The 24,499-nt window shown below is 45.2% G+C and overlaps 2 protein-coding genes and 1 long non-coding RNA gene across 3 annotated transcripts in view; 1 reads left to right on the forward strand and 2 right to left on the reverse strand.

Annotated features, from left to right (window-relative positions):
- Nucleotides 1–24,499, reverse strand: part of GDI2 (GDP dissociation inhibitor 2) — a 533,972-nt gene that overhangs the window by 255,151 nt on the left and 254,322 nt on the right. The gene's annotated exons all lie outside the window — the stretch shown is intronic.
- The window catches only part of IL2RA (interleukin 2 receptor subunit alpha), a 51,000-nt gene continuing 41,422 nt past the window's right edge, over nt 14,922–24,499 (reverse strand). Inside the window, exons 4-8 of the mRNA XM_050804635.1 lie at nt 23,694–23,909; nt 22,088–22,159; nt 21,646–21,717; nt 20,386–20,452; nt 14,922–15,267 (exon numbers count right to left, since the gene is read on the reverse strand). Coding sequence (XP_050660592.1) covers nt 15,243–15,267; nt 20,386–20,452; nt 21,646–21,717; nt 22,088–22,159; nt 23,694–23,909 — 452 coding nt within the window. The 3' untranslated portion in view covers nt 14,922–15,242. The remainder of the gene's footprint in view (nt 15,268–20,385; nt 20,453–21,645; nt 21,718–22,087; nt 22,160–23,693; nt 23,910–24,499) is intronic.
- On the forward strand, nt 15,783–23,821 carry LOC126962929 (uncharacterized). The gene is made up of 5 exons (XR_007728863.1): nt 15,783–16,147; nt 16,242–16,359; nt 18,657–18,725; nt 20,914–22,749; nt 23,559–23,821. It is a non-coding gene; the product is annotated as an uncharacterized LOC126962929 (long non-coding RNA).

Consider the following 24,499-nt stretch of genomic DNA (forward strand, 5'->3'; position numbering starts at 1 on the left):
TTTCCTCCTTCCCATGGGCAGGACTTGTACTCCTGGCTGCTGCTTCCAAAATGCAGCCTGACTGTCCTAGTTTTTGGGGTATCACAATGTAATGGATTCTGCGTATTAAAACCTACGCTTCCTCCACAAACTGCAAAGCAGCAAAAAGCAGAGATTGGGGCACAGACTTCAACATCCCTCTTTTCCTTTTCTCTTCCGTCACAGTGACAGCAGAGAGCGGCGTGGGTGGGAAAGAAACCAGTTCTCCTGCCTGTCTCCTGCTGCCCCACCTTTTCGGTTTTGCACCTGGTGGAGTGTTCCTGGCAGAATGTTCCGGCAGAGCAGCACCTGGTGACTTTGTTCTCACAAGTCTGCCTGGAGGCGTTGCATGGGAACAGAGCACACAGTCTGGAGCCTTCGTGTGGGAACTCTGCCACACTGTAACACTTTACACGTCATTTTGTCCCAACAGCAATGGAGCCTCTTGTTTCTAGGTTTTCCTTAAGGGGTGGTGCTAAATATTTGTAAAATGAACACATAAAGAGCCTAGAGTTCAGAGGCCTTAGCAGATGGTGTTACATCCTATCGTGAGGCACGTGGACAGTTTCCGACCACCTGTGTTCACCCCTAGAATTCGGATTGATCTGGGCACCTCTGGGAAACCTATGGGGCAGGATCCGTGACTCTAGTTGCATTTTTGGAAGAGTGAGGCTGGGGGAGAAGAATAGGGAGGAACGCAGATGACGTCCTGGTACCTGTCTTGGAGATTCTTCCATGGGTCTGTGTCAAAACCTTGTGGAAAGCAAAGCTGGGGGCAGAAGCTGGGGACGCAGGATTCACGAAGGATTCTGTGAGACTCTAGGACACAGTTAACTTGTCTTAGTGCCCAGGTGATAAAATACGACATATAATGGGAAGGAGGAGCATGTTCCCCTCCCATAGGTGGAGCCCAGGAAGGCTGCCTGGCAGGATGCCGAGGACTCCTAAAAATATCTGAAGGAGACTGTGTATGTGTGTGTATGTGTGTGTATGTGTGTGTATGTGTGTGTGTGTGTGTGTGTGTATTATCACCAAGAGTGCAGTCTCACCTGAACCTGCAGGCTCTGAAGGAGAGAGAGAGAGAGAGGGTGTGTGAGTGTGTGTGTGTGTGTGTGTGTGTTATTTACAGGCTATTATCAAGAATATGGCCTCACCTGAGTCTGCAGGCTCTGAAGGAGATCATGTTTGTGTGTATGTACAGGTTATTACCAAGAGCACAGTTTCATCTGGACCTGCAGGCTGGTGAGGCCAGGAGAGATTCACTCAGGGGCCAGTCCAAAAAACAGAACCTGGCTAGGAATTTCAAACAGGTAACTTTTGAGAAAGGGTTTTATTGGGGGTTTAGTGAACGTTAAAAAACTGCACATATTCAAAGTACACAATTTGGTAAGTTTTGGCATAAGTACACGCCCATAAAACCACAATCAAGATAATGATTTTGTCTTCTTCCCCTGACAGTCTTTGATCTGCTTTCTGTCACTATAGGGCAGTTGGGATTTTCTAGAAATTTATATAAACGGAGTCAAGCAGTATATATATATTTTTTTTTATATATATATTTTATATATATATATAGTGGCAAAAAGCACATAATATAAAATTCACCATCTTAACCATTCTCAGGTGTACAATTCTGCAGCATTAAGTACAATCACCTTGTGCAACCATCACCAGTATCCTTCTCCAGAACTTTTTAGTCTTGCAAAACTGAAACTTTGTTCCCATTAAACATTAACTCTGGCCAGGTGTGGTGGCTCATGCCAGTAATCCCAGCACTTTGGGAGGCCAAGATGGGCGGATGACCTGAGCTCAGAAGTTTGAGACCAACCTGGGCAGCACGGTGAAACCCCATCTCTACGAAAATACAAAAAAACTAGCCAGGCGTGGGGGTGTGGGCCTGTAGTCCCAGCTACTCGGGAATCTGAGGCAGGAGAATCGCTTGAAGCCAGGAGGCGGAGGTTGCAGTGAGCCAAGATCACACCTCTACACTCCAATCTGGGCAACAGAGTGAGACTCTGTCTCCAAAGAAAAAAAGAAACAAAACGAAACCATAACTCCTCCTTCCTTTTCCCCCAGTCCCTGGCAGTGACCATTCTACTTTCTGTCTTGGTGAATTTGCCTACTCGAAGGAGCTCAGATAAATGCAATCAAACAGTGTTTGTCCTTTCGTGTCTGGCTTATTTCACTGAGCCTAGTGTCCTCGAGGTTCATCCGTGCTGTAGCCCGTGTTAACATTTCATTCCTTTTCAAGGCTGAATAATATTCCATCATGTGTATGTACCACACTTCGTTTATTCTTTCATCTGTTGATGGACACCTGGGTTGCTGCCAGCTTTGGACCATTGGGAATAATATTGCTATAAACTCTTTGAGACCCTGTTTCCAGTACTTTTGGGTATATACCCAGAAGTGGAATTGCTGGATCATATTGTAATTCTATTTTTTTTTTTTTTTTTAGCATCTACCATACTGTTTTCCACAGCAGCTGCTCTGTTTTACAGTCCCACCAGTAGTACACCAGAGTTCCAATTGCTTCATATCCTTGTCAACACTTGTTATTCTCTGTTTTCTTTCTGATAGTAGCCACCCTAAAGGGTGTGAGGTGGAGGCTTAAAAAAAATGTATCCCAGTAAACAGCCTGTGGTGATAAATGTTCCTTATGTTCCTTATGCATTTTAAAAGAATGTTTCTTTAGTCTTTGTTTGGTAATGGTTCTATACATTTCAATTAAGTCAAATGCTTGATAATGTTGTTTAAGTCCTCCATATTTTATTGGTTTTTCTCTCTACTTGTTCAACCTGTTTCTGAGAGTGACAGAAACGTATTGAAATCTCCCACTGTGGTCACAGATTTGACTATTTACTTTTGCAGTTCAATTAGTTTTCACTTCATGTATTTTGAAGCTCTAGTATGAAGTACAAAGCAATCCAAACAATCCTAGTATTAGGGTTGCTCTGGCCTCCTGATGAATTGATCCTTTTAGCATTATGAAATGACTTTCTTTGTCCTTGGTTATATTCGTTACTCTCAAATTTGTTAATCTGATATTAGTAGCACCACTCCAGCTTTCTTGTGCTAAGTGTTTCTAATCTTTTTGCTTTCAATTTTTTATTTCTTATGTATGGATATAGTTTATTCTTGCTTTTAAAATCCACTCTTATAATCTTTGTCTTTTGATCGGAATGTGTAGACAATTTACATTTAAAGTGGTTATTGCCGGGCATTGTGGCTCATGCCTGTAATCCCATCACTTTGGGAGGTGGGCAGATTACTTGAGGTTGGGAGTTCAAGACCAGCCTGACCAACATGGTGAAACCTCGTCTCTACAAAGATACAAAAATTAGCTGAGCGTGGTGGTGCATGCCTGTAATCCCAGCTATATGGGAGGCTGAGGCAGGAGAATTGCATGAACCCAGGAGGCGGAGGTTGCAGTGAGCTGAGAGCCCACCACTGCACTCCAACCTGGGTAATAGAGCGAGGCTCCATCTCAAAAAAAAAAAAAAAAAAAAAAAAGGATTATTGATATGGTTTGGTTTCAATCTATCATCTTGCTTAAAACAAACAAACAAAAAAACCGTTCATCCCGTCTGTTCTCTGTTACCCTTTCTCTCCTGTCTGCCTTCTATTGAAGTGAATTTTAAATCTTTCCCTTTTACTGCCTTTTGTTGGTTTATTACTATAACTTTTCATTGTGTTGTTTTAGTGGTTGCCTCAGGGTTTTCAGTACACATCTAACTTACCACTGTCTACCTTCAACAGATATTATCACAGTCACACATAGTACAAGGACTTGAAAATAGTATACTTCCATTTCTCCCTTTTATCTATTGCTTTCTTACATGTTATTGATAATTATGTTATGTACTCTCCCTACATTTGTGATTATTTTTGTTAAAGTATTTTTAAAGGTATTGAAGTAAGAAAAGTTTTCATCATTTTACCCATGTAGTTACCATTTCCTGTGCTCTTTCTTCCTTTCCATAGATCTGTATTTCCAACTTGTACTATTCTTCTTCTGTCTGAAGACTTCTGTATTAGCTCCCTAGGGCTGCGGTCACGAAGTACCACAAACTGGGTGGCTTAAAGCAGCAGAAATGCATTCTCTCATAGTTCTAGAAGCTGGAAGTCTGAACTCAAGGCATCAGCAGGACTGTGCTCTCTCTGAAGGCTCCAGCAGAAGCCCCTTCCTTGCCTCTTCCTAACCTGATTATTGCTGACAGTCCTTGGTGTTCCTCAGCTCGTGGTATCAAACTTCAGTCTCTCCAGCTGGGTGCAGTGGCTCGTGTCTGTAATCCCAGCACTTTGGGAGGCCGAGGCAAGTGGATAACTTGAGACCAGGAGTCTGAGACCAACCTGAGCAACATGGCAAAAACCTGTCTCTACTAAAAAAAAAAAAATACAAAAATTAGCCAGGTGTGGTGGCACTCACATGGAATCCCAGCTACCTGGGCGACTGAGGCACAAGAATCTCTTGAACCCGGGAGGCAGAGGCTGCAGTGAGCTGAGATGGTGCTACTGTACTCCAGTCTGGGTGACAGAGTGAGACTCTGTCTCAAAAAAAAAAAAAAAAATCTTCCAATCTCTGACTCTGTCTTCACCTGGCTGTCTTCCCTCTGTGTGGGTCCGCGTCCAAATTTCCCTCTTCTTATGAGGACACCAGTCATATTGGTTTAAGGTCCACCCTAATCTGGTATGACTTCATCTTAACTTTGTTACTTTTCCAAACATTCTGTTTTCAAACAAGGCCACATTTGCAGGTTCCAAGTAGACGGGAATTTTGGGGAGATGTTATTCAACCCAGTGAAATTTTAGCTGAGGCCTTTAATATTTCTTGCCATGTAAGCCTGCGGGTTATGAAGTCTTTCAACTTTTATATGTCCAAAAATACTTATTTCATCTTCATTTTTGAAGGCTATTTTCCCTGGATATAGAATTTTAGGTTGACAGTTTTTTTTGCTTTCTGTAGTTTAAAGATATTGCTCCACTTACACTGTTACCAGAGAGAAATCTGCTGCCTTTATTTATTTATTTTTATTTATTTTGAGACAGAGTCTCACTCTCTCACCAAGGCTGGAGTGCAGTGGTGCGATCTTGGCTCACTGCAACCTGCGCCTCTTGGGTTCAAGTGATTCTCCTGCCTCAGTCTTCCAAGTAGCTGGGATTACAGGGATGCACCACTATGCTTGTCTAATTTTTGTATTTTTAGTAGAGACAGGGTTTCACCGTGTTGGCCAGGCTGGTCTCAACTCCTGACCTCAAGTGATCCGCCTGCCTCGACCTTCCAAAGTGCTGGGATTATAGGCGTGAGCCACCGGGCCTGGCTGTCATCCTTACTATATTTCTCTGCAATGGTTCATTTTTCTCTGGCTGCTTTTAAGATCTTCTCTTTATTACTGGTTCTAGGAGTGGGGTCTGTGGCTTGGGCCTTACGAAATCAGAATCATCTCACATCTTCTGGTCACAGTGCAGCAGTAGATATGAGACCTAGTTTGAGTCAACAAGACTGGAGAAGGCATTTGCTGGAAGTGCCAAAGGGGGAACCTTATTTCTTTTCTTATTTCTAGATGTGATCATCTGATATTAATTCTGGAATAGCGACAAACTGTTGGCTATCACGAGGCTAAGCTGGTCTTTGGATAAACTTGACATCACTGGAGACAGAAAAGAGAGAAGAAAAAATACCCATAACCAGGTTCTTGATAAAGTTGCTGAGTCGTGCAGGAAGCACCACTGGAGGGTACACGGTTATGAGAGACAGTGGGTTTTGATTTTCTATTACAGTCACGAGTCACTTAACGATGGGGACACTTTCTGAGAAATGCACTGTTAGGTGATTTTGTTGTTGTGCAAACACCACAGAGTGAACTTGCACAAACCTAGATGGCAGAGCCTACCACACCGGGGCTGCTGTAGCCTATCTCCCCTAGCTACAAACCTGTAAAGCAGGTTACTATACTGAATACTGCGGCGATTGTGATACAATGGTATATATTTGTGTATCTTTTTGTTTGTTTTGAGAGAGAGTCTCACTCTGTTACCCAGGCTGGAGTGCAATGGTGCAATCTCGGCTCACTGCAACCTCCGCCTCCTGGGTTCAAGCGATTCTCCTGCCTCAACCTCCCGAGTAGCTGGGATTACAGGCATGCACCACCACACCCAGCTAACTTTGTATTTTTCGTAGAGATGGGGTTTTGCCATGTTGGTCAGGCTGGTCTTGAACTTCTGACCTCAGATGATCTGCCCACCTTAGCCTCCCAAAGTGCTAGGATTACAGGCGTGAACCACTGCACCTGGCCATATTTGTGTGTCTGAACATGGAAAAGGTATGGTAAAATATAGTATTGTAATCTTATGGAACCACTGTCGTGTAGATGCAGTCTGTTGTTGACTAACACATTGTTATGCAGTGCATGGCTGTATTTACAACTCAGTCTTAAGTGATGCATTTGCTGATACAGTGCTTGATAATCCTATTGCCCTGAGATAACAAGATTTCTTCTCATCCTTACCCTCATATCAGTAGGCTAGCTCTGAAGGTATGTTCATTGATATCGTAGAAGAAGAGGACATATGTTTCGCATTGCACTCTTTAAGAGGAGAAATGGAAATAGCAGGGAGAAGTTTTTAAAATTTCAGCAGCTTTCTCTTTGTGGTTTCTGACTTAGCCAGAATCCATCAGGAGAAAGGAACACCTCCACATGAGCCAACATTTCAGAAAGCCTTCAGGGGTGTTGGAGACCGAGTGCAGTGATTTTCTGAAGAAGAGTAGGGGAGTATTCAAATTAATAAAGAGAACCAATGCTATTTTTTCTTATCTACTTGTTTACCTCCTGTAGAGAAGTTTTTTTCAGATAATATTTATGGAACAGAAAACATGTATTTCCTTGAAAGTCTGCTGTCATGTTGAATGTTGATTCTTGAGTCCATTTTCCCTTGAAAAGATTTTGATACTAATATGACTACACAAACAGAATTTTGGTGGAGAGGGTGTTTTAGTCTGTTTTGTGTTGCTGTAACCTGAGAATACTGAGACTGAGTCTTTCTTTCTTTTCTTCCTTTCTTTTTCTTTCTCTTCCTTTCTTGCTTTCTTGCTTTCTTGTTTTCTTGATTTCTTGCTTTCTTGCTTTCTTTCCTTCTTGCTTTCTTTCCTTCTTGCTTTCTTGCTTTCTTTCCTCCTTTCTTTCTTTTCTTTCGACGGAGTCTCACTCTGTGGCCAGGCTGGAGTGCAGTGGCACGATCTCTGCTCATTGCAACCCTGACTCCCGGGTTCAAGTGATTCTCCTGCCTCAGCCTCCCAAGTAGCTGGGATTACAGGTGCCTGTCACCACACCCAGTTGGAGACGGAGTCATTTATAAAGAAAACGTTTTATTTGGCTCACAGTTCTGGTGTCTGGAAAGTTCAAGATTGGGCATCTCCACTGGGAAAGGTCTTAGGCTGCTTCTCCTCGTGATGGGAGGTGAAGGGGGGCTGGTGTGTGCAGAGGTCATATGGCAAGAGAGGAAGAAAGGGTGGGGGGAGATGCCAGGCTCTTTTTAACAACCAGCTCTCATGGGAATGAATAGAATGAGAACTCACTCACCGCTCTCACTCAGGGAGGACAATCATCTATTTATGAAGGATCCACCCTCATTACGCAAACATCTCTTATTAGGTCCACCTCCAACACTGGGAATCACATTCCTACATGAGATTCGGTTGGGATAAACAACTGTTAGAGATGTTTGAACCAGAGCAACTCCATCTTGAATAGGGGCTAGATAGACTAAGGCTGAGACCTACTGGGTTGCATTCCCACATGGTTAAGGCATTCTAAGTCACAGGATGAGACAGGAGGTTGGTGCAAGATACAGGTCATAAAGACCTTCCTGATAAAACAGATTGCAGTAAGGAAGCCAGCTACAACCCACCAAAACCAAGATAGAGACAAGAGTGACTTCTCGTCATCCTCACTGCTACCATGACAGTTTACAAATACTATGGCAACATCAGGAAGTTACCCTATATGGTCTCAAAAGGGGAGGCATGAATAATCCACCCCTTGTTTAGTATATCATCAAGAAATAACCATAAAAATGGGTAACCAGCAGCCCTCAGAACTGCTCTGTCTGTGGAGTAGCCATTATTTTATTCCTTTACTTTCCTAATATACTTGCTTTCACTTTACGCTACAGACTCGTCCTGAATTCTTTCTTGTGTGAGATCCAAGAACTCTCTTGCGGTCTGGATCGGGACCCCTTTCTGGTAACAAAACCATATCCAAACAATAGCCAAGGGTGTCATTTCAGTAGGAGTGTGGGTGATTGATACAGTTAGGCTGCTGCCCTAACAAGGGCAAAAATCACAGCAAATGGGAGGGTTATTTCTGTCTCACATGCAGTCCGAGTGTGTGCACAGATGGTGGGACACCTCATGGGTCAGACTCCTAGCCTCCTTTAATTTTCTTTTCCTCTCAGGCTTCATGTGTGGCTTCTGTCCTCCAAGTGATCCTAGCTCACGAGAGCAAGAGCACACAGCCACCAGTGAGAGGAGATGAAGGAGGGTGTGCGTGTTCTCTTCAAGGGCACACCCTGGGTGTCACATGTCACTTCTGCTCATATCTCTGTAAACCAAACATAAAATTCTAAGCCTCCAACTGACTGAATGGGCCCCTTCTTGTCCAAGGGGATCCCCAAGAAACTGAAAAACTAGTTCAAGTCATGACAAGAAGTGGGGGGTTGACTCACCTGATTGTAATCCTTCCCTTTGGAATTCAGGCATCACTGACCAGCATTACATTAAAACAGAGATCATAAGACTGAAGAAACAGACCCTTTAGCAGTAAGATACCCAATCCCAACTTGACTCTGGTATAGCATCACGTGACATATAACAGGCCAAGAAGGAAATAAAATTATTTTATCCCAAAATATTTTTTGACATATTTTGAAGTGACCTTGCAAAGCTGTCTCTTAATTTCCATACTGGAGGAATCTCCTTTCTCCTAATGGGTCTTTTCCAGAGAGTTTGACATCTGTAAAGGTCCAATAAGAAATATGTGCTATCTATTCTCTCTGCAGCCTGCTATCTGGAGGCTTCGTGTACATGACAAGGACATTATCTTCCACAACCCCACCCCCCTTATCTTAACTCAAGCATTTCTTTTTACTGACTTCAACTCCTCAGCCTTAGCTTAACTCTTTCAACCAATTGCCAGTCGGAAAACTTTTGAATCAACCATGACCTGGAAGCCTCCCACTTTGACATGTCCCACCTCTCTTGGCTGAACCAATGTATACCTTACATGTATTGCTTTATGTCTTTGCCTATAATTTCTGTGCCTTTAAAATGTATTAATATCAAACCCAGCTGTAACTCAACCACCTTGGGCACATGTTCTCAGGAACTCTGAGGCTGTGTCACAGGTCATGGTCTTTAATCTTGGCAAAATAAACCTCTAAATGGATTAAGACCTGTCTCAGATACTTTTTAATTTACATCTTATTGTCCCAGTTTAGTCACATGACCACACTTAGCTGCAAGGGAGGCTAGAAAATATCATCTTTAGCTAGGGGGAGAAATGTGTTGGGTTAAAACTTGGGGATTTTATTACTGATAGTGGAAGGGAAGAATGGATCCACAGGACCATAGAAATCTCTGTCATAATGGTTTATTTTCGTAGTTGTTTTAAATTCCCAGTCTGATAATTCCAACATGGTAGTATCTGAGTCTGGTTACAATGCTTGCTTTGCCTCTTTAATCTGTGTTTTTTTGCCGTTTAGCATGCCTTGTAATTTCTTGTTGAAAGCTGGACCTGATGTATAACATAAAAGGAACCAAGGTAAATAGGCCTTTAGTGTGAGGCTTTATGTTTATCTGATTAGGAGTTAGGCTGTGTTTACTATTTGCTGTAGCTGTAGGTGTCAGAGGATAAAATTCCCTCTAGTGTCTTTGTTTTTGTCTCCCCTCTCATCTTTGGGCTTCCCTGGAGACCGCTTCTTAAAGAGGGACTGAAACATGCAGTTGTTTCAGCTGTAGTCCCCTGTGACACACAACAACCCCGTTCATGTAGTGGTAAGGTGCAGGGGGTGAGGAACCATTCCATAGTCTTTTTTTTTTTTTTTTTTTTTTTTTCATTCCATAGTCTTATGATTAGGCTCAGTCTTCAGCAAGCCTGTATCCCTGGACTGTGATCTTCACAAGTGCTTTTCATTCCCCTCTTCCCTTAGATGAGACAAGAAGGGCAGAGAGGCTAGAGTTGGTTATTTCCCTTCTTTCAGGTTGGTTAGACACTGGTAAAATTCAGGTTGGTTAGACTATGGTAAAATTTAAGATAGTGAGGAAAATACTTTCCTTGAGGGCAGGCCTTGTTGGACAAGAACTGAATGCTCTGGCATATTTCAAAATGGTACCTGTCAGGCCTCTGAGCCCAAGTTAAGCCATCATATCCCCCATGACCGGCAGGTATACATCCAGATGGCCTGAAGCAATTGAAGATCCACAAAAGAAGTGAAAATAGCCTTAACTGATGACATTCCACCACTGTGATTTGTTCCTGCTCCACCTTAACTGATACAATATGTTCTTCCCTGCCCTTAAGAAGGTACTTTATAATATTCTCCCTGCCCTTGAGAATGTACTTTGCACGCCTATCCCAAACCTATAAGAACTAATGATAATCCCGCCACCCTTTGCTGACTCCTTTTTCGGACTCAGCCTGTCTGCACCCAGGTGAAATAAACAGCCTTGTTGCTCACACAAAGCCTGTTGGTGGACTCTCTTCACACGGACACACGCGACACTACCTTTTCTCTTTCTCCTGTCAAAAGCACAAGGAAGTTTTTCTCCCATCTTCACTGTGAAGACCTCATTGAGTTCCTGGAGGGAAAGGTCATGAAAGTGGGGACCCCTTGTGACTGGGCTGCTCCCCTGAAATTTTCGTCTCTCAGAAGTGTCCACACTGAGCCTCCAGCAATTTGTCAGTTCCCAGTTTCGGTTTTCCTGCCCCTCTGCTGGTTCCAGTAGCAGGGTTTGTTCCTGGGCTTCTGCTCCGGGAAGTTGTGATTTCCTTGTATCAGCCCGTCTGCCTCTCCCATATTGAGGACAGTGAGCTACCCTGTACTGTTACTTCTACAGACCTAAGAAGAGTTATTGACTTTCAGTTTGTTCAGGTTTTCAACCCACAGCAAATTAATTGATTATGCACATTGGCAGCCAGCCAACACAACCCCTCCATGAAAATCACTGGCAGGAATTCATCATTTAGCTGAAGGAATACCAGTGAGTAAAAACTAAAACCAGTTCACGATGGTTCTGGTGATGCATCAGGAACAGCAGCCTTTCCTGGGTGCTATGCAAATTTTACGTTCTTGATAGAATACCAAATTGGAGTCTTCCATAAACTTTAGTAATATGCTAATTTTAGTTTTTGAAAACAAAAATTCAGGGTCTCCTGATAACTCACTTAATAGAATACTAAAGTCACCATAAAGACTTCAGGAGGATCCTTCTGGGCTGAGGACCCTTCTTTGAGAATCTTGAATAAGATAAGCAATATTCAAATATTTTGGTCTTGGGATCTCCTTTTTAGAAAGTTGAGGTGAAATTTACATACACAATTAACCATGATAAAGTCTACAATCCAGTGGCTGTCATGTGTTCAACACATTGTGCAACTACCTCCTCTCTCTAGTTTCAAAACTTTTTTACCACCCCAGAAAAATCCCCTGGCAAACACTTATCTCCTTTCTGTCTCCATGGAGTTGCCTATTCTAGATATTTCATATAAAATGAGTCATACTGTAGTGACCTTTTGTGTCTGGCTTCCTTCACTCAGCATAATGTTTTTGAGGTTCATCTAAATGGCAGCATGGATTAATACTTCATCCCTTCCTGTGGCTAATACTCCACTGGTAGGGATATACCATGATTTGCTTAGCCATTCTTTTTTTTTTTTTTTTTTTTTTTGGAGGAAAGAGTCCCTTGGTCACCCAGGCTGGAGTGCAGTGGTACCATCTCGGCTCACTGCAACATCTGCCTCCCAGGTTCAAGGGATTCTCATGCCTCAGCCTCCCATATAGTTGGGATTACAGATGCGTGCCACCATGCCCAGCTAATTTGTTGTATTTTTAGTAGAGACAGTGAGATGAGGATTCACCATGTTGGCCAGGCTGATCTCTAACTCCTGGCCTCAAGTGATCTGCCCACCTTGGCCTCCCAAAGTGCTGGGATTACAGGTGTGAGCTACCACGCCTGGTCTTTATCCATTCATTTGTTGTTGGGTATTTGGGTGTTTCTACCTCTTGGTGAATGTGAATAATGCTGTTATAAACAGTCGTAGTTTGTGTTTAGACACATGTTTTTGTGTTGTTTGGGTGTGTACCTAGGAATAGAATTGGGTCATAGGACAAATTTATGCTTAGCTTTTTGAGGAACTGCCAAAACAGACTCTGTTTTGCACAGTGGCTGCACCTTTTGACATTGCCACCAGCCATCTGTGAGCATTCCTAGTCTTTTTCTTAAGGTCATCTTAATGTGTATGAAGTAGTATCTCATTGTGGTTTTGATTTGCATTTCTGAAATGACCAGTGATGTTGATATGCTTGTTGGCCATTTGACAGGACCTTTTCATGTTATTTAAAACTATTAAAAACTATGGAGGATACCAGGCTGGGTGCTGTGGCTCACACCTGTAATCCCACCACTTTGGGAGGCCAAGGTGGGTGGATCACTTGAGGTGAGGAGTTCAAGACCAGCCTGGCCAACATGGTGAAATTCCATCTCTACTAAAAATACAAAAACTAGCCAGGCTTGGTGGTGGGTGCCTGTAGTCCCAGCTACTTGGGAGGCTGAGGCAGGAGAATCACTTGAACCCAGCAGGCAGAGGCTGCAGTGAGCCAAGATTGTGCCAAGATTGTGCACTACAGCCTGGGCAACAGAGCAACACTCCATCTCATAAAACAAACAAAACAAAAAAACCCCAAAAAACTATAAAGCATTTTTGGTTATGTAAATTATAGCTAGCAATACTTACCATATTTATAATAAAAACCAAGAGTTTTTTAAAAATATCATTTATTCTTTTATAAACAATAGCAATAAATTGATTGTATGCTAACAGCAGAGTGATGACATCATCACATATCACATAGCTTCTGGAAAATTCCACCATACACTTTTGAGAGAAGGAGAGTGAAATGGTCAATAACATCTTAGTATTATCATGGAAAAGTTTTGATCTTATAGACCCCTCAACACCCAAAAGGAGTAATTCAATTCTACTCAAGTAAGATTTAAATATAGATATATTTTTTTTCTGGTCTGAGATTCTTCTCAACTTTAATCAGAAAACATATACCTGAAGGCGGAGGGGGAGGGTGCATGGATGAGTCTGTTTGTATGTGGTTGGTCACAGAACAGACAGAAAATAGTTATTTAATCTGAATCTGGACCCTGCTGAAAACTGCCCGTTATTTTTCATAACACTCTCCTGCCCCTTCAGAAATGAAAACTGGCTGATAGTTTCCTGAATGAATAATTTTCGTTAATCTTAACCATGTGATGATGTTGAGCTAGAATGCTGACTCAACTGATTCGTGAGGGGAGATCTGACACCAGATATGGAACCAGGACTTCCACCGAAATAGCTCTGGAAGTTGATTTTTTTTGTGGGAGTTGAGAGTGGATGGGTGTGCAGAGCGATAGCACAATGGTTCTCAAAGTGTGTTCCTTGGAATAGTAGTAGCAGCAACAGCACCTGGGAATTGTTACAAATGCAAAACCTTTGGCTCTATTCCAGACTGACAACTCAGAAACTCTGGGGACGGGCCCAGTGAACTGCTTTAACAAGGCCTCCAGGTGGTTCTGATATGCTGAAGATTTTGATTAATGTTTGAGGACTGCTGGTATGCTCTTCTTTTCTTTTTTTCCTTAAAGACAGGGTCTTGCTGTGTTGCCCAGGCTGGAGTGCAGTGGTGCCATCGTGACTGACTGCAGCCTTGAACTCCTGGGTTCAAGCAATCCTCCTGCCTCAGCCTCCTGAGTGTCTGGGACTATAGGCATATGCCACTACATCCAGCCAATTTTTAATTTTTTGTAGGGATGGGTCTTGCTATGCTGCCCAGGCTGGTCTCAAACTCCTGGCCTCAAGAGATCTTCCCACCTTGGTCTCCTAGGTAGCTGGGGTTACAGGCCTGAGCCACCGTGCCCGGCCTGATGTGCTCCTTTCCACAGTTACATTCTACTAGTGTGACCTCCATCCCTTCTCCCTCTTCACTTCCTTCTTTCTTTCCTTCCTTCCATAAACACTGAATGTATGGATCCCTTTTTGGTGGTCTTAGACACTTCTCAGGAAACGTACTCATTGATTTGCACGTTGTGTGTCCACGTGTAAACATCAGATTAGTGCAGGCCAAATTCAGGGTATCATTCATAGCAATCCCAAAGAAACTAACTCTTAAAGAGGCCTATTAGTAATGCACAGGTAAAACCTTGATAAGTATGATTCTCTGCCTGGGACCTCATTTATCCTTCTGTTCCTGACATTGCCTCATGGGTTTGGCTGCCCCGTTTTGAAGTTACCCAAAGATTATTCTGCCATGGCCTCTGTTTTTTAGAAATTCAAGACTGAAGGCTCAGTAGAAGGGGGTTAGCTTAGAGGATTGAGCCAAGGGTAAAACGATTTCTGGGTAGCAGCCCAGAGTTCTTGAACGATGTTCACTGGGTAACATGAAGGGGAGAATCAGCAGTCAGAAGTGGCTGGGAAAGGAACCACGCGGACAATGTCCAGTTGTATCGGGTACAGGGTGTGTGTGTGTTGTGTATTTACATTAGTGCTAGGGCTTTCCTTGGGATTCCTGAACTGGGAAGTTGGAATGACATGAATGTAAACCTACTGTTCTTTATACTACATATAGCATGGCGAGAGTTCCACACCATTCATGCTTTAATGAACACATATACATGAAAATAAGATGGACAGTTCTAGTGGTCTTGCCCTTTCTCTTCAATGATGAAATTGCTATTTAGAAGTGGGTAGCGCTCGCTCTCTGATGGGACTGAGTTGGCGTAGAGACAAAGTTGCCTCTGCCCCGTGTCCTGTGATGTGACTTCAGAGCTTCCAAAACCCAGGCGAGCACAAGGGATGTCTCCTGGGCGAGCATTTAGCACCTTTGATTTCGCTTGGGCTTCATGACTTCTGTTGTCTGTTCTCGGCTTCTTACCAAGAAGTTCTTGTTCTTTTGGTTTTCTAGATTGTTCTTCTATTCTTCCTCCTGTAGTGGTGTAACAAAGTCATGGTCATATGTGTAATATGGCACCAAAAACATGTGGTCCCCACTCTAAACCAGTGTGCGCGCCACCATGCCTGGCGAATTTTTGTATTTTTAGTGGAGACGGGGTTTCACTATGTTGGCGAGGTTGGTCTCGAACTCCTGATCTTGTGATCTGCCCGCCTCGGCCTCCCAAAGTGCTGGGATTACAGGCATGAGCCACTGCGCCTGGCCTAAGTTTTTAAAAACTATACAGCAGACAATAGCTGTGGAACAAGAATAATAAACAGCAACTAACTGTGCTAAGTGATTTGCATGCAGTAAAGCACTTAGTTTCTAGCCAGCACTCTGCTATAGAACTTTATGAGATGATGGAAATCTTTTCTAGTTGTGCTGTCCAATAACACAGACACCCGTGGCTAGGGAATACTTGAAATGTGGCTAGTGCAACCGAGGAACTGAAGTTTTAATGGTATTTAATTTATTTGAGTTTAAATACACTTAAGTATCCGCAGGTGGCTAGTGGCTACTGTATTGGACAATACGGTCTTAGTCTTTTCCCAGTCCTTATTTGGCTCATGGGAATTTCTAATTACTCCCTACTTCACACAGAGTTCCCACAGCAAAAGGCTCCAAGCAGAGGTGTGCTGGTGATGTTTAACAAGCAGCTCTCTGACGACGTTGCCTATCTTCCCTGGTGTAAATCCTCCCTCCACACCCAGCTTCCAGCTGGCAATGTGACATCACTGACCACGTGATTGGAAAGAGCTGCGTAGTAGCCACCGTTGAACGGTATTTCCACCATGCAGACACAATCGATGTAAACCACCCAGGGAACAAAGATAACAGTAAAATGTAGCAAATAATTAGGAAGTGATTAGTTGTAAGTAATTCTTGTCTTTGATTTTCATGTAGTTTATTGAATTGTAAATTTAAATACTTTATTTTATTTTTATTTTTTTATTGTTTTGAGACAGCGTCTCAATCTGTCAGTCAAGCTGAAATGCAGTGGCGTGATCACAGCTCACTGCAACCTTGCGCTCCTGGATTCAAGGGATTCTCTCACCTCACCCTTACCAGTAGCTGGGACTACAGGTATGTGCCACCGCACCTAGCTAATTTTAAAATGTTTTTGTAGACACAAGGTCTCGCTTTGTTGCCCAGGCTGGTCTCAAGCGAGCCTCTCACTTTAGTCTCCCAAAATGCAGGAATTACAGGCAGGAGCTACTGCTCCCAGCCTAAATGCTTTAGTTTTACATAATGGCTATGCTTAAAAACCAGTTTGCAGAAGTCCTGAAAATTTAACCGCTGCCTCTCACAAGCCACCGTGAGCCTTCTCTAGCACGTCACGGACTCCTGGTCATTGCCCAGAACAAACAAAAAATATTTCCCCAAACAAAACTCTCTTTGGCTAGGCTACAGTGATCTTTCGGTAATTCAAATGCAGCTTTTCTGTTGCCACAAGAGGGCACCACGAGTTGATAGCAGATTCTAGGAAGGATTTTGGACAAACTGACTAGAGGAGTCATTTCTAGATGTATGTTTGAGTCTCCCTAAAGACTGTAATTCTGGGAGACTTTGTGGGAACTCACATAGGTTCACACAGTTCTTTGTTTCACAACATCAACACTGAACCATTCCTACTTCCAAATCGCTTTGTCCTCTGGGCCCGAAGGCTTTTGGTCTTCAAACTAACAAATGAAAAAAAATCCTTGTAAGGTGTTAAGGCTTGTCAAGTGTTCAGCCTGAGGAAGGAGAGGATGCAAGTACTGAGTACACCTACAACACGTCAGCCATGTCACATCCTTCCCCTCCTGGAATCCTAAAATGACACCTTGGGAATCCGCTGACCCCTTAGAGAAACTGGTAGACTGTCAAGTTATATGGATCATTCCTGCTACAATAACCCTGGGAGGCTTATCATTTGCATTGCAGTAATTTATACTTTTAAATTCCAGGAGGAAAATTAGGGTATATTATGGGCCTGATGACCCATATAAGAAAGGAAGAGATATTTTATTTTTCTCTCTGGCTAGGCTAAGTGCTTCGGTTTTGGGGGCGTGGATCTGCATTTTCTCAGGGTCTTACTGTGGAGTTTGTATTAGGGTTGGCCAGAATATATGCTGGCAGGGGTCAGGGAGGCCCTGGATAATCAAGAGAGATACAGAGTGAGTTTCTAGAGTTTACTTTTTCTTTATCTTTCTTTTTTTTTTTTTTTCCTTTTTTTTTTTTTTAAACAGAGTCTTGCTCTGTCACCCAGGGTGGAGTGCAGTGGCATGAACTCGGCTCACTGCAACCTCCGTCTCCCGGGGTTCAAGTGATTCTCCTGCCTCAGCCTCCCGAGTAGCTGGGATTATAGGCCCACACCACCACGCCCAGCTAATTTTTGTATTTTTAGTAGAGACGGGGTTTCTCCATGTTGGCCAGGCTGGTCTCGAACTCCTGACCTCAAGTAATCCACCCGCCTCAGCCTCCCAAAGTGCTGGGATTACAAGTGTGAGTGTGGCCAGCTTCCCTGATTCTTAATGCTGTTATCCTAGTGCGGTGATCCTCAGAGTCTGCTCCCTGGAACCGCAGCATCAGTATCACGTGGGAACCTGATAGAAATGCAGATTCCCAGACCTAAGCAAGACAAGACGATTGCAGCAGAGACTCCACGGGTGAAACCCAGCAATCTGTGCTTCAAGGAGCCCTCCAGATGATTCTTTAAACAAACGTTTTTAAGTTGACACACAATAGTTACACATATTTATGGGGTATGTAGGGATGCTTTGATACCTGCAATGTGCAGCAATCAGATCATGGTATTTAGCATATCCATCATCTCAAACATTTATCATTTCTTTATGTTCCTACAGATGATTCTGGTGCAAATTCAAGTTTGAAAACCGATGGCCTAGTGTAGGGTTGTCAAACCTGGACGCATATGTATTAGATACATCCGAGGGGCTTTAAAACGTACAACTATCCCAGACATAAAAGGCCACATGATTCCATTCACACCAAATGTCCAGAATAGGCAAATACATAGAGAAGGAACACGGAGTAGTGGTTTCCCGGGGCTGGGGAGAATGCGGAACTTGGCAGTGCGGGGCTTCTCTTGGGAATGACGGAAGTATTCTGGAATCAGTGGGGATGGCTGCACAACATTGCAAATATACTAAATACCACTTACTGTGGTTTGAATACACCCTCCAGAGCTCATGTGTCGGAAACTTAATCCCTAATCCAGCAATGCTGACAGGTGAGATCTTGAAGAGGTGATCAGGTCACGAGGGCTCTGCCTCATGAATGGATTAATGTTGTTATTGCAGGAGTGGGTTTGTGATAAAAGCTGAGTTCAGCCTCTCCTGCTCTCTCTCACTCTCTTGCCCTTCTGCCTTCTGCCACAGGATGACATAGCACAAAGGCCCTTGACACATGGGGGCCCCTGGACCTCAGACTTCTCAGCCTCCAAAATGGTAAGAAATAAATCTCTGTTCTTTATAAGCTACCCAGTATCAGGCATTCTGTTACAGCAGCACAAAACGGGCTAAGACACCAATAAACTGTACACTTTATGACAGTTAAATGATGAATTTGATCTCAATTAAAAATAGGTACTGATGTCTTGGGTTCACCCCCAGAGATTCTGATTGGAGCCCAGTCATTGATACCTTTTACCTTTTTTTTTTTCTTTTGAGACAGAGTTTCGCTCTTTTTGCCCAGGCTGTAGTGCAGTGGCACGATCTTGGCTCACTGCAACCTCTGCCTCCTGGGTTCAAGCAATTCTCCGGTCTCAGCCTCGCAAGTAGCTGGGATTACATGTGCTCAACACCATGCCGGCTAATTTTGTATTTTTTAGTAGAGACAGGGTTTCACCATGTCGTCCAGGCTGGTCCCGAACTCCTGACCTCAGATAACCACCTGCCTCAGCCTCCCAAAGTGCTGGGATTACAGGCGTGAGCCACCGCACCTGGCCTATCTTTTAACTTTTTAAATTATTATGTTGTTTTGGCTGAACAACCTACATAAGCTACAAAAATATTTCTTATTGCAACAAATTTGTTCTTCTATTGTTGCAAATGAAGATTCCCCCCAAATTGAAAGTGGGTCACAATGGTTTTGGTGACATGATTTCCCTCTTGTAAACCTCTCTTAAAAGATGTCACAGCTACGAATAACACTGAGCCACAGGAGAAGCAAGCCCTTTGGACCGCCTTCCTTTTCCTGTGGCATTTACTCGGACCTTGCCACTCACTGGTATTTTAGAAGACTCTCTCCTGGATGTTCTAAGAGGCATCCAGGGTTGGAAATCTGAGTTAATGCAAAAAGACCACACATGGGTTACATTCCTGGTCAAGGGGATACTGGTGTGAGCCTCTGCAGAAGGGAGGGTGGGGAGCACAGGATAGGCAAAGCTCAGCACAGATGCTGCCCTGGGTCCTCTATAGGTAGGGGCTGGGTGGGAAAACCATGGGCTCTAGATTCAAGTTGCAGTGCTGGCTTCTGCTGTGCCATCTTCTTCAAGCTGTTGCATCTCTCTAGGCCACAGCTATTCCAAAGGTTTCTGAGAAGGTAGATTTCAATAATGTTTATAAAACAAGCATCAAGCCTGGTGTATAGTAGGTGCTCAATGAATGTGAGGCTCCTTTGCCTTCCCGTTTCCCTGGTGCTTTAATTTTTGTTTGTTTGTTTGTTTGTTTTTTGAGACAGAGTCTTGCTCTGTCACCCAGGCTGGAGTGCAGTGGTGCGATCTCTGTTCACTGCAACCTCTGCCTCCCAGGTTCAAGCGATCTTCCTGCCTCAGCCTCCTGAGTAGCTGGGATTACAGATACCTGCCACCATGCCCAACTAATTTTTTGTATTTTTAGTAGAGACGTTGGCCAGGCTTGTCTCAAACTCCTGACCTCAGGTGATCCACTCAGCCTTGGCCTCCCAAAGTGTTGTGATTACCAGCGTGAGCCGCCACACCTGGCGGTGCTTTAATGCTTTTTTACTGACTCTTGGAGGCATGGATTGGCCTCTCCTTTTGCCAGTCCCTGAACTGCAGGTGATTAGAGCGAGCATGGGGCAGGGTGGGCAGGGCTGGGTGCAGGACTTTGATCTGACCGTGTGCTGCCTTGGTGATACCGCACTTACTGTCTCCGCTGCCAGGTGAGCCCACTCAGCAGGAGGACGCTGATCAGCAGGAAAACACAGCCGGCCACTGTCAATAGAGAGAGGGAGTTCAGCAAAGGGCCCTGAGCTTGGCATGGGGGCAGCAGGAGCCAGGCCCACAGGGCAGGCTGAGGACATCCCCAAAGAGCAAGGTGGAGGCTGCAGCCTCTCTTCCCTGTCTCAGGACGCAGGTCCCTCCCCGTGGGATTTCCTAGGAGTCCTGAGGAACAGGGCGGGGAGGACAGGGTGAGGGTGGAGGGAGCTTCCCCTCAGTATGCACCCTTCTCTCACACAAGCCCCTCAGAAAGGCTCAGAGGCCAGGCCTCGTTTAAGGACACCGAGAGCGCCTGGTAAAAGAAATGTTAAAATATGCAGATAATGAGAAGCACATTAACGTCTCCTGGAAGGGTTCAGGTCTTCCAGATACTGCTCTGCTGAGGTTCTGGAGCCTGACGTTTATTTACTTTCTAGGCAGATGCAACCTCAGAGTGTGTTTTTCCCTCCTACCAGGAAACGACGGCCATGTTTCTGGAAGCCTGTCCTCTCTGCCTGGCTACATGGCTCCTTCCTCCCACTGTTGACCCCTGACAGAGGCTCAGGGTACAGCCCTTCCAGATCAGCTTGAGAGGGGCTGATGCGACTGACTTGAGATTTCGCTCACAGCATCCTGTAACTGGTTCATGGGATTCTGAGCTGTCAGCATCTGGATTAGCTTTTCACTCACACATTCTGCAGTGTAAGGAAGGGGTCTTTTCAGTCAACCAACCAACCTACCAATCAACTAACCAACTAACCAACCTACCAAACAACTAACCAACTAACCTACCAACCAACTAACCAACCAACCAATCTACCAAACTATCTACCAACCAACTCACTAACCAATCAACCAACCAGTTAACCAACCAAACTACCAACCTACCACCCTACCAACCAACCTACCAACCAACCTATCAACTTACCAACCAAACTACCAACCAACTAACCCACCAAACTACCAACCAACTAACCAACCAATCTGCCAATCTACCAACCTACCAACCAACTAATCCACCAACATACAAACCAACCTGCCAACCAACCAACCAACCAATTAACCTCCCAACCTACAAACCAACTTGCCAATCAACTAACCAACCTACCTATCAACCTACCAACCAACCAACTAACCTACCAACCAGTCAACCTGTCCATATCTCAGCCTGGTGTACATTTTGTCCACAAAGCCAGTGCCCCACTCACCTGCTACCTGGTACTCTGTTGTAAATATGAACGTTTCCATGGTTGCAGCCACTTCTGTCTGTATTCGAAAATCTGTGAAAAAGAGATAAAGAGAGACACTCCTGCTATTGTGACTTTAGGATGGCACGAGGCTAAAGGAAGTCAGGGCGTCTCTGTGGATGAGAAGCTCAGAGGCTGGTAGGAGACACGTGGTGGTGGTGAGGACAGGAGTTCCATCTCTGCCTGGGGACCGTGCTTGGTCCTGGTCCTGGGTTCCCTCTTTCTGACACTTGCTTTGGGGCCTGCAGGTCGCTGAGGCCCTTTCCCTGCTGAGAGGGAGAGGAGGCTGCTGTGGGCGTCTCCCCTACAGGTCACCTCTGCCCATCTCTCTGAGCCTGGCTCCTGGCCACCCCTGCTCTTTTGGACTAGGCCTCTGGGGTCCAGCGTCTGTCTTCTCCCGCACCTGTTGTTGTGACGAGGCGGGAAGTCTCACTCTCAGGAAGGCCGTCGGGGCTTGCCTGAGGCTCCTCTTCACCTGGGGGAGAGAGTGAGTGATGCTGGTGGAGCTAAAGACAGGAGTCAGGGCCTCACTCCCACCCCGCCTGCCCTGGGCAGCCGGCCCCAGATATCCTGAGGAGGCATGAATCCTGGTGTGGGCACTTCGCTGGGGATGCCACCCCACATGGTTCCACACCAGGGGCACTGGGAAGCTGTGAAGTGGCCTCAGCAGAGCAGACGAGGCTGAATTCTAACTCTGACCCTGGCTGTCCCCAGATCTCTGAGCAATGGTTTCTCCCCAGCCTCCCTACTCAGTCCGGGTTTCCATCTGTGACTTGGAAACAGGTCATAATAATACAAATGTCACTGAACCATTGGATGGAGCAGAGATGCACTAAGGGACAGCTGCTTCTGTGCCAGGTTCTCCAGTCCTCCTGAGGGGTAGCAGTCCTGGCTCTGCCCTGCCTCTCACCCTCTTCCAAGGAAGCGGCAGGCATTCCCTGGCTGTCAGGGTGGCCCAGCGAGGTTGCTACGGGAACAAAACAGCCTCCCCAGGGAACCCAAGAGAAGGACATGGAGTATGAGAAGTGCAGTGAGCAAGAAAACCAGGAATACTTGTGGTTGAATGTAAGTCGCTTTTTTTGTTTGTTTGTTTGTTTGTTTGTTTGTTTTTGAGACAGAGTCTTGCTGTTGCCCCAGGCTGGAGTGGAGTGATGTGATCTCAGCTCACTGCAACCTCCACCCTCTGGGTTCAAGTAATTCTCCTGCCTCAGCCTCCTAAGTAGCTGGGATTACAGGTGCCCACCACCACACCCAGATAATTTTTATATTTTTAGTAGAGATGGGGTTTCACCATGTTGGCCAGGCTGGTCTCGAACTCCTGACCTAAAATGATCTGCCCACCTTGGCCTCCCAAAGTGCTGGGATTACAAGCATGAGCCACCGCGCCCAGCCTGCATGTAAGTCACTTTTGATTGTCGCGATACTAATAAGATTTCAGAAGGAAGATAGCAGGAGACCTCAACATCGGTGGGCTGAGCGTTTGCATGCATGTGTGTGTGTGCATGTGCACTGAGTAAGTCCCGACACTGCACATTTTGTGTTGATTTATCCAAGCTCCGCTGGGGAATGGCACATGGGCAAGGAGCATGCTGACTGCAGAGTACTGTTCAAATCATGCATTTGCACGATCACCAGTAAGAGGAAAAATGCGTGAGTGGGAAACTGGACTTGCCCTTGGAGCCAGAGGAGGCCTCGGTGGCTTAGAGAAGTAGTGGACTCAGGACCAACTATGAGGCAGCATCTAGGGTGCTTAGGAGAGAGCTTTCCTTCTCTTCTGTCTCCAACCTTTCTCCCCACTCAGGGCACAGGGGAACCTTCATTGAAGGAGCCCTTGGAGTCCATCTGGTCTATTTAAAAAAAAAATTTTTTTTCAGAATGAGAAAAAAGGGAAGCCCAGGGAGATCAAGGGGCTTGTCTAAGGACACACAGCAGGAGAGGTCAGGGATTCCGCCCTGGTCAGCCTGATGGAGAAAAGCAACACTGTGGATCCCAGAAGGGAGCCACCATACCTGGAAACTGACTGGGCTCCGTTTCACCTGTGCATATGAGCTGGGGCTGGGTCCATCTTGTCTTCCCGTGGGTCATTTTGCAGACGCTCTCAGCAGGACCTCTGTGTAGAGCCCTGTATCCCTGGACGCACTGGTAGTAAACCGTCTGCCCCACCACGAAATGATAAATTCTTTCTGTGGCTTCATTTTCCCACGGTGGAGGTTCCCTGCAGTGACCTGGAAGATGGAAGGAATGCTCTGAAGGCAGTTGGGGACGGCACTGCGAGTGAGTCCAGGTTGCCTCTTGCTAGGGACTGGACCTTGGTTCTTACTCTTTTGACTGCTTGCTCATCCTTTCATTCAACCAATATATGTTGAGAACATCTGAGCGTGGGCAAGTTCGCTAGGCCCCGTAGGAAGGCATGAAGACCCTGTCACTGCTGCAAGGGGCGGACAGTGGATTGTGTAAGAAAGGCATGTGAAGGATAGCAGACGCTGGCGATGGGGACACAGAGGAATGAGCGATTTATTCCGGTTGGTGCTGCCCCGAGAGAGGAACACCACAGCCAGCTCTTGGAAGACAGTGCAGGGGTTGACAGCTGCCCCGAGAGAGGAACACCACAGCCAGCTCTTGGAAGACAGTGCAGGGGTTGACAGTGGACAGGAGTGGGCGGGTCAGTCTCCGCTGAGACACAAGGGCAGGCTCAAGCCTATTTGGGCCAATGGAGCATGAAGACCACCTTGGATTTCTGCTGGACAAGTGAGGAAGCACATTCTTGGGGGCGGCCGGTGGACATCTTGGGATGATGGCGGAAGGACTGGGGGCA

Source organism: Macaca thibetana, chromosome 9 (assembly GCF_024542745.1).
Source record: "Macaca thibetana thibetana isolate TM-01 chromosome 9, ASM2454274v1, whole genome shotgun sequence".
Classification (NCBI taxonomy): Eukaryota; Metazoa; Chordata; class Mammalia; order Primates; family Cercopithecidae; genus Macaca; species Macaca thibetana.